The sequence below is a fragment of the Streptopelia decaocto genome, assembly GCF_964273445.1.
Source record: "Streptopelia decaocto genome assembly, contig: HAP1_SCAFFOLD_45, whole genome shotgun sequence".
Taxonomy (NCBI): domain Eukaryota; kingdom Metazoa; phylum Chordata; class Aves; order Columbiformes; family Columbidae; genus Streptopelia; species Streptopelia decaocto.
Genome location: NW_028117033.1, coordinates 371,073 through 381,175, shown reverse-complemented (window position 1 = coordinate 381,175; position 10,103 = coordinate 371,073). Strand labels below are relative to the sequence as shown.

Genomic DNA, 10,103 nt, shown 5'->3' with positions numbered 1-10,103 from the left:
TCTGTAGGGCCATGGGGAGGGCACAGAGGGTGGGATAGTCTGTGAGCACTGACAGGGAACAGACATGGACAGGGAAACACCTCCCAGGGAGAGAATCTCCAGGTAGCAGGGATATAATCTGGGAAGGATAGGAAATCTAAACCAGATATATTGTGGGAGGGAGAACACAGACAATTCGATATGACCCCCTGCAGTGCAGATCCCTCCTGTGAGCAGCCCCCTGGCCTCCTGTCCCACCCAGCAAAGCCTCTGCCCTCAGGGCCGGGGGCTCCAAGACATGAAGCAGCTCCTGTGCAGCCAGAGCTGCAGTTCCTCTGCAGAGCACAGGGACTGAGAGCAGCTGCCCGGCAATGTTGGTGTCTGGGAGGTGGCTGCACAGCTGGGGAAGGGTGACGCTGTCTGAGTGCTTGGCTGCCTCTGCCCTGGCCTCTCTCACACCCACCCTCACCGCATTTTCCTTCTTGCTCTACTGCTCTGGGTCACTGCTGTTTTGATCTTGTTATTGCTGTCAGGCTCTCTGGGGATGGGAGTGCTGAGACCTTAGGAAAGGGTGAGACATGTCATGGTCTGAGGTCGGTCCCTCTGCTCTCAGCAATGCCTGCTGGCTTTTCAGCTTAACATGGGAGTTTGATCACCCTCCATCTCAGAAAGGTGCCAGCCCAGGGAAGCTGCCCTCACTCTGCACTGACCCACAGGCATCCTCTGGTCTCACAGGACTCGCTCTGCTCTCCCTGAGTGCAGCAGAAATGCTGAGGGTTTCTAACACCAAACAACACTCCCCAGGGGAGTTGCAGGATTGGACTGGATGATCTTTCGAGGTCCCATCCAATTCCTAACTTTCTGTGATTCTGTGAAGCTGTAGAAAAAACAAACATTTCAAACTTCATTTTACCATCCTGTTTCCTTCTGGTGATAGTGCAGATGCTGACAGGCCCTTCTTCGCCAGCAGCTGTTTCAGATGGTAACCTTGAACCCCAGGTCTGTATCCTGCCCCCCCTTCCCATGGCCCCTGTTGCAGAGCAGGGTTGACTCCTCAGCAGCCAGTGGGCACAGGCCCTGCTCCTCACATCACCTCCAGCCAGCACCACCCAGGGCTCAGCCTCAGAGCTGAAGGAAGGTCTTCTAAAACACAATAAGGTCATGTGGAGCAGTAGTAGTGTATATAATGGCTCTGATTTTGCTCAGAGAAATCTCCCCATTCTTTTGACTTTTTTTTCTTACTATCACAGAACCCACATCCCAAGACAGCAAATGTCCAACAGCAGCTCCATCACCCAGTTTCTCCTCCTGGCGTTCACAGACACACGGGAGCTGCAGCTCTTGCACTTCTGGCTCTTCCTGGGCATCTACCTGGCTGCCCTCCTGGGCAACGGCCTCATCATCACCACCATAGCCTGGGACCAGCACCTCCACACCCCCATGTACTTCTTCCTGCTCAACCTCTCCCTCCTCGACCTGGGCTGCATCTCCACCACTGTCCCCAAGTCCATGGCAAATTCATTCTGGAACACCAGGGCCATCTCCTACACAGGATGTGCTGCTCAAGTCACTCTGTTTGTCTTCTTCATTTCAGCAGAGTATTTTCTTCTCACCATCATGTCGTACGACCGCTACGTTGCCATCTGCAAACCCCTGCACTACAGGACCCTCCTGGGCAGCAGAGCTTGTGTCCACATGGCAGCAGCTGCCTGGGCCACTGGGTTTCTCAATGCTCTGCTGCACACGGCCAATACATTTTCACTGCCCCTGTGCAAGGGCAATGCCCTGGACCAGTTCTTCTGTGAAATCCCCCAGATCCTCAAGCTCTCCTGCCCAAACGTCTACCTCAGGGAAGCTGGGCTTATTGTTGTTGGTGTCTGTTTGTTCTTTTTGTGTTTTGTGTTCATCATGGTGTCCTATGTGCAGATCTTCAAGGCGGTGCTGAGGATCCCCTCTGAGCAGGGACGGCACAAAGCCTTTTCCACGTGTCTCCCACACCTGTCAGTGGTCACTGTGTTTTTGATCACTGCCATTTTTTCCCACTTGAAGCCCTCCTCTATCTCCTCCCCATCCCTTGACCTGCTGGTGTCTGTTCTGTACTCAGTCGTGCCCCCGACATTGAACCCCCTCATCTACAGCATGAGGAACCAGGACCTCAAGAATACCCTAAGGAAACAAATGTCTGGATATTTTTCAAAGGCAATAAACTTCCTATCTTCTGCATATCACTCAGGGTATAACTCATGATGGGCCTATCCACTCTTTAGCATATTTTTTTTTATTTGTATATTATTTTTTGCAGTTGGGGAGATGCTTGTTTGGTTTTGCTTTTTTAAAATGTGATAAGGTTGCTTACAAAGGAAGTCATTATCCATCTGACTTCTAATTTACCATCTACATTTATAGTTTGAATCACAGCCTGATACTGTAAATTGGCTAATAAAAAAAACTTCTAAAACCAAATCAATTTACTATTTTAGAAGCAAGAACCCTTTATTGATTTATTGGCTCCCATGGGAATTGTTTTTTGCCTAATGGGGGTCCTGAACAATTCACAGACACAGGTTATATTCACACAGATCATACATATTCATTACATTTCCAAGAAATCCTTTGCATATGCATTACATCTCTTTGTTATTCTACTTGAAACCTCCTTGCACTGGTGTCACAACCTTTTCTTCTGAGAGCAAGGGCATTGTCTCCTAATCTTCTCATGCTGAAAAAATACTATTTTTGTGACTTAATGCCTAACAAGTGCCTGACAACTGACATCTGTGAACCTTATTACTATTAACTTATAAGTGCCTAAAATCTATGACCCTTAGTTATATAGAATTATTTTATTACTAATTGCTGATTTTAAGTATCACCTGGAATCATCACAGTGACAATGGGGAGTGCACTGCCTGACTGGGATGTAGGAGATGGGGTCTGGAATGAGGGTCCTGGGGCAGTTTCTCCTGGTTGTTCATGAAGCAACAAGAAGGGCTGGATATTTGGACTGAGAGACTCTCCTTGAGGACTCCCAAAGGGCATGGATATGGTCTACAGTTTCCTAAGTTCTCCTCTCAGTGCTGCCTTTTCTGGTGAGGACCACAGAGGCTGCCAAGAGAGGCCTTGTCCTTCCTGTGGTCACAGTGGGAACCCAGCTCTCTGTCTTAGCCCAGCTAAGGAGCCTTGTCTAGGGGTGACTTTTGGGGTAAGCGTGACATGTGGGGTTTGCCTTAGGATGTGCTGAGCACCAGAAGTACCAGAACAAAATGATGTGGCTTCTGGGTGAATATTTTTTTTCAGTGCAAGCCCTGACACAGGTCCCAGATTTGCTTTCCATGTCTCCCTTCATAATGAATGATGCCTTGAGAGATGGGCACCAATCATTCTCCAGCTACTTCCCAGGCCTGGTGAAGCACCAGGACAGCAAGGACTTCTGGCCCTGCACCCTAAACTCTGAGTATAATCTTGGGGCAGCTGAACATCAGCATTTTTCTCTCCAAGGCAATTTCCAGCCCAGGTCAGTTCCTGCCTGATCTCTCCCCATCCCTCCTCTGATCTGATCTGGTGCTCTTGGCCCCTCCCCGTGCTCCCCACAGGGCCCCAACCTGGCAATGATGCTCTGCAGAGCACGTTGGCTGCAGGACTATGGAGTGACTGCAGACTGGTTGTGCTGCTCAGTGAGGGCGAATTATCATGGACTCCACACAATCCAGTATGAATTCAAGTGAAGCCAATTTATTACAGAAACAAGCCTCCTTATATATGCAGTTATTTCCTTATCATGCATCAACGCTCCAAGCATGCATTAACTGATTGGATATTGTCTATGTTCACGAGATGTCCACGCACCTGAGTCTTACTGCTAATAGGTCTATTGATTTATATTGTGTTGCTGCCCTGCAGCTGCCGAACTGTCCCACTCCCACAGCATATCCTATTTTCAGCTTGACGAGGTGTCCTTGAAATTCCTTTGGGCCTGGCTAGTTCAATAACAAATCTCCATCTAATATAAACCCTTCCACATGTTAACTTCAAGAAAATCCCTCAAATCTCCCACACTGCTCAGTGACGGACACACATGCAACCGGATGGTCTGCACTGACACTGAGCTCTTTCCCAGAGGTCTAAAGTTGTGAAAAGGGCTCAGAGCATTTCTCGTTGCTTGAGCTGTTCTCCAGTGCACATATTGAACCATCCATGGGCTTTCACTGAGGGAGATGTTAATCATCCTTCAGTCTCTTTTTCATGATCTTGCTGGGTCCCCATGGCCTCTCTTGGGATAGCAGAGACCTTGGTTATTTGTGGATACTGTCCTGGTTTTGGCTGAGATAATTTTCTTTCTAGTAGTTGTGTTTTGGATTTAGTATGAGAAGAATGTTGATAATACACTGAAGTTTTGATTTTTGCCAGATATTAAAAAACTTTTTATCTTCCCATACTCCGCCAGATGCAGAAGAATTTGGGAGGGAGCAAAGCTGACCCAAGCTATATATAAATGAAGTTGTACAGGGGTCAAATACCACTGCTTGGAAATGATTGGTGTTGTGGGCAGTAAGTGATTTCATTGTGCATCACTTTTTTGTATATTCTATTATTATTATTATTATTGCTATTATTATTATTATTACTATTACTATTATTATCATTATTGTTATCTTCCTGTGCTGTTCTAATAAACTGTTCTTATCTCAATCCATGAGGTTTTGTTTCTTTTCCCCATCTCTTCCCCATCTCACCTGGGGAGGTGGAGTGAGTGAGCGATTGCGTGGTCCCAGTTGCTGGCTGGGATTAAACAACAACAGTCCTCTTTGGTGCACAACATGGTGCAAGAAAAATGTGAGATAATAACAGATTAAGCAGAGCATATTAAAGGATTTGTATCTAAGGGTTGTGGGTCACAATATTGATTAAGCTGTTGTTGATATTTGTTTATTTGATCTGATCTCTGCTCCTGTTTTTGTGGTACAAGTTAAAGATGGGTGCTGAAGCTCACACATTACTGTGGTCTGCAAGGATTAGTGGTGTTTTGCCTGGGAAATTCATTATTAGAACACTGACCTTGAGCTTAATCTGGTATTTGAGCTTCGTAATGAAGATATTAGTGTTCTTTGGCCACCATCATGTGGAGACAATTATAATTAAACCTCTTTTTTCAATAATTTTTTTTTTGAGGAAATACAGAATGGCACCTTTTCTACCTTCTTCTATGATGTTTCCTCCTTCATTACAATAACTTATCATTACTGTGAACAGCCTTTGGTAGTTAAAATACTTCTATTAGTACCTCTTGAGAGTATTGTTTCTGTTTTGTCAAAGATTAGCAAGTAATTTAAGAATATCATCCAGATATCTGCCCCAAGGCTGAGTGGTAGAGTGTGTGGAATAGCATCAGCAAATGCCTAGGACTGTGTGTGCCTCTAGCGTTTTGGAACTTCACCCTTGAACAGTGGCAGAATCCTGAAAAACAGTAGGATATTTGGAAGATGTGTTGTGTCACCCTGGCAATTCCAGGGAGACACCGCTCACTGCAGTGTGCTGGGGCCTGGCCCATGCTTTCCGAGCCACGTTCAATGCTGTTCATTATCCCCGAGGGGAAGAGAAGGTCTCTGGATCTGACAACAACGCGACGATCACCGTGGGTACTCCTATGCCTGCAATGGGCACTGCTGCCACTCAGTCCCCAGCAACAAGCACAGCAGCTACTCAAACCCAGGTGACAGGCACTGCAAATGGCCCACAGGACAAGCCCATGCCAGTATCAGCCTCACCTATACAAAGGAAAGAAGTTTGGAAGCGGAAGTCAGCTCATTTACTAAGAGATGATGAAAAAGCAGGGCCATCACGAGAAGGGAAGGAGGAAGAAGATGAGATGGCAGCCTCCTGATCCCTATCCCTGAATGAGCTGTGGGAAAAGCAAAAATATTTTGGGCATTGTCCAGGCAAGCATACTCACTTGGTGGCTCCAGTGCTGGGATAATGGGGCCAATAACCTAGAATTGGTGGGTAGGGAAGCTGAGCAACTGGAATCCCTTTCTAGGGAAGGAGGTATTGACAAAGCAATTGGAAAAGGGGCACAAGCCCTCAGCATCTGGAGGTGACTCCTGTCAGGCATAAAGATGTCCCTTCAAGGAAGATTTTACATGTAACCCAGGCAAGTGGACTAGAGTGGCAAGAGGTATCCAGTACCTGAGGGAACTGGCTGTGCTAGACGTGATTTATAGTGACCTGAACAACACACAGTTACCAGAAGTTCCATATGAAGTCCAGCGCACATGACCCATGTGGTGGAAGGTTGTACGGGGCAAACCATTGTCATATTCCAAGTCATTGGCAGTACTGAACTGGAAAGATGAAGAGTGACCAACAGTGGAAGAATTCACTAGCCAACTCCAGCAAGTCAAACAAAATCTCTTCTGCTCATTCATCTCGGCAGTGGAAAAACTACTGGACATGGCAGGTGAGGAACTGTTCCAGGAGTTCCAGCAATTCAAAGAGGATATGTCCTGCTCCACACCTGTACCAACGAGTATCTCAGGTAGAAGCATAGAATCATTTCAGTTGGAAGAGACCCTCAGGATCATTGAGTCCAACCATAACCTAACTCTAGAACTAAACCATGTCCCTAAGAAGCTCATCTAATCAACCTTTTAAACACCTCCAGGGATGGTGACTCCACCACTGCCCTGGGCAGCCTGTTCCAATGCCTGACAACCCATTCCAGGAAGATGTTTTTTCCTAATATCCAGTTTAAACCTGCCCTGGCACGACGTAAAGTCATTTCCTCTTCTTTTATCACTTGCTACTTTAGAGAAGAGACCAATCCTGTCCATGTTCTAATCTTTCAGGTAGTTGTAGACAGTGATAAGATGGTAGCCTCCTGTTCTCCAGGCTGAACAGCCCCAGCTCCCTCAACCACTTCTCATCACACTTGTGCTCCAGCACCTCAGCAGCTTTGTTGCCACCTCTGCACTCTCTCTAGCACGTCAATGTCCTTCTTATGATGAGGGGCCCAAAACTGAACACAGGATTAAAGGTGTGGCCTCACCAGCACCAAGAACAGTGGCACAATCACTTCTCTAGTCCTGCTGGCCACACTATTCCTGATACAAACCAATATGCTGGTGGCCTTTTCAGCCACCTGGGCACATGCTGGCTCATGTTCAGTTGCCATCAATCAACACCCCAGAGCCCTCTCTGCCAGGCAGCTTTCCAGCTACTCTTCCCCAAGCCTGTAGGGCTGCCTGGGGTTGTTGCGACCCAAGTACAGGACCCGGTACTTGGTCTTGTTAAACCTCAGACAACTGACCTCAGCCCAATGATCCAACCAGTCCAGATCCCTCTGTATGGCCTTCTCACCCTCCAGCAGATCAACACTCCCACCCAATTTGGTGTCACCTGCAAATTTACTGAGGGTGCAGTTGATCCCCTCATCCAGACCATTGATAAAGGAGATGCTGTGGGATAAGAGCGGTGTTGGAGACCCAGGGTGCAATTGCCCAGGCTTCCGTATCTAGTCAAGAGAGGGAAATCACTTGTCTTACCCAGGATGTCATGGCTTTCTCTGCTCAGCCACCAGCTCCTGCCTCAGAAAGGATCCTGTAGTTACTGGGTCACATTTCCCTGTCCCACATAAGGGCTTCAGCTCCCTCTGTGTATCTCAGAGACTGTGGCCATCTCTGAGTGGGTGACGGCATCAGCCTCTGAATGAAAATGTTATGTTAAGATTGAAACATATACAGAAAAGATCTCTGTATAATAGCTGGGTAAGAAGTCTTAATTTCAAAACTTAGACGTTGATCTATAAATTCTCATTATTTTTGTCAGAGGCCATAGATGCAGACAAGCAAGATGATGCCACTTTCTCTCACTCTATGTAAATAGAGATTTATACAGTCCCATTCCAAAAACACATTCTTCCCAGCACTGTGAATGGATAAATGTTTCTGCAGAGCTGTAACCCAGCCAGGACGTCCCTAAGCTGTTATACTTCAAGAGGCTCATCCACCCCAGGACAGGACTTTGGATTTCCTCTACTTGGATACCATAAGGGTTCCCATTGACCCAGTCCTCCAGTCTGTTTGTCCTTGAAAAGGGAATATTTTGGGAGTTGGTGCAAAAAGCCTTGCTGTTGTCCCAGTTGAATACACCCACTGCTCTCCCCTCAGCCACACATGTGGTCCTTTTATCACAGGAAGCAGTAAGGATGGTCGTGCATAATCCCACCTGGGCTCACCCAGTCCCCCGCTCGTTCACACACCCAGAAATGCAATCCAACAGGACATGCTTTGGTACATATCCCTCATCCAAAGTGAAGCTAAGCAGCCTTTAGCTCCCCAGGTTGTGCCCCGAGTCTTGTTGAAAAGTACATGCAACATTTGCTTTTTGCCAGTTTTCAGGGAGCTCCCCCAGTCTCCATGACTTCTCATAATGGTGCAGACTGGCCTCACTGTGACATCATCCTGCCCCCTCAGCACCCTTGGACGCAGCCGCTCTGCTCCCGTGGACAGGTAAGGGTTGAGTTTGCTGAAGTCACCTGAGACCCGATTCCTGTCCACCTCTGGCTGTTCTCCAGAGTCCTGCCTGGAGGCAAAGGCTTGAGAGACTTTGCTGGTGAACTCTGAGGCACAGACCACGTGAACATTCTTACCTCTCTGTCTCACCTCCTCTATCTACACTCGCTTTTACTGAATGTTGGGGAAGGCTGTTGAACTTCCCACTTAGGGAAGTTGCTGCCCCGTGGAGCCCAGGTTAGAAATGTGAAAACTTCCTGCCTGGTAAGGCCCTCAGATAATTATCTATGACTAATTTTGATGAGTGATGAGACCGCAATGGGAAATACAAAGGCAATCAAGAGGGATTGGGACAAGTAGCTAAGGGATCAGGAACAAAAGTACTGTTTTCCTCTGTCCCCCCAGTTGCAGGGCGTGCTGAGGAATGATACAGGAAGACCAAGCAGATACAGTCAGACCTGGCTGTGGGACTGGAGTCACCAGCAGAATTTGTGGTTTTTTGATCATGGGTTGGTTTACATGACACCTGGCCTGCTGGTGACAAATGGGACTCACTTGTCTCAAAGCAGGAAAAGAATTCAGGGGCAGGAGTTCGGAGAGCTCATGGAAAGAGCTTTGAACTAGATTTGAAGGGGAAGGAGAGAAAAACAGGTGTGGCATGATGAGGGTAACGATAGGGTTGAACATTTATGGGTAAGAATCAGGGGGAAAGCATCCTGGTGGGAGTCTGTTACAGATCACCCAACCACCCCACCAGGATAAAGAGGCAGCTGAAATATTCTGCAGGCAGCTGGGAGAAGCCTCCCGGTCACCAGCCCTTGTTCTTACTGGAGACTTCAGCCTACCAGATGTCTTCTGAAAATGCAGCACAGCAGAGAGGAAGCAGACTAGGAGGCTCTTGCAGTGCATGGAAGACAGTTCCTGACACAACTGGCCAGTGAGCCAACTAGGGAAGGCATCCAGTGCAGCTGTGGATTGTGAACAGAGAAGGACTCGTTGGCAACATGTCAATTGGAGGTCGCCTTGGACATAGTGACCATGAAAGGAGCAACTTTTCCATCCTTGGAGAAGTTAGAAGGGTGGTCAGATGAACTGCTACCTTGGCCTTCCGAAGGGCAGACTTAGACCTGTTCAGAAGGCTGGTTGGCAGAGTCCCCTGAAGACAGTCCTGAGGGACAAAGTAGGCCAGGAGGGCTGGTCTCTCTTCAAGAAGGTGATCTCAGAGGCACAGGAGCAGCTGTACTGGAAGGACAGTTGGTGGGGAAGAAGGCTGGCCTGGCTAAATAGAGAGCTGGGGCTGGAACTTGGGAGTAAAAATTAAATTTGTAACGTTGTGAAGGAAGGTCAGGCTACTCGAGGAATACAGGAATTCTGTGAGGTTATGCAGGGAGAAAATGAGCAGGGCCAAAGACCAACTAGAGTTGATCCTGGCCATGGCTGTGAAAGGCCACAAGAAATGTTTCTGTAAATACATTAGCAACAAGAGGAGGGCAAAGGAGAATATACATCCCCTGATGGATGCAGAGGGAAACATAGTGACAGAAGATGAGGGAAAGGCTGAGGTACTAAATGCCTTTTTGCCTCAGTCTTTAATAGTCAGACCAGTTGTGCTCCAGG

The 10,103-nt window shown here is 47.5% G+C and overlaps 1 protein-coding gene across 1 annotated transcript; it reads left to right on the top strand.

Moving 5' to 3' along the window:
• Nucleotides 1-1,251: 1,251 nt before the first annotated feature.
• On the top strand, nucleotides 1,252-2,226 carry LOC309451959 (olfactory receptor 14A16-like; the record flags this gene model as incomplete). The annotated part of the gene is made up of 1 exon (XM_082076651.1): nucleotides 1,252-2,226. The coding sequence occupies one exon, from the start codon at nucleotides 1,252-1,254 to the stop codon at nucleotides 2,224-2,226; it is 975 nt and encodes a 324-aa protein (XP_081932777.1).
• Between the last annotated feature and the right edge of the window lie 7,877 nt (nucleotides 2,227-10,103).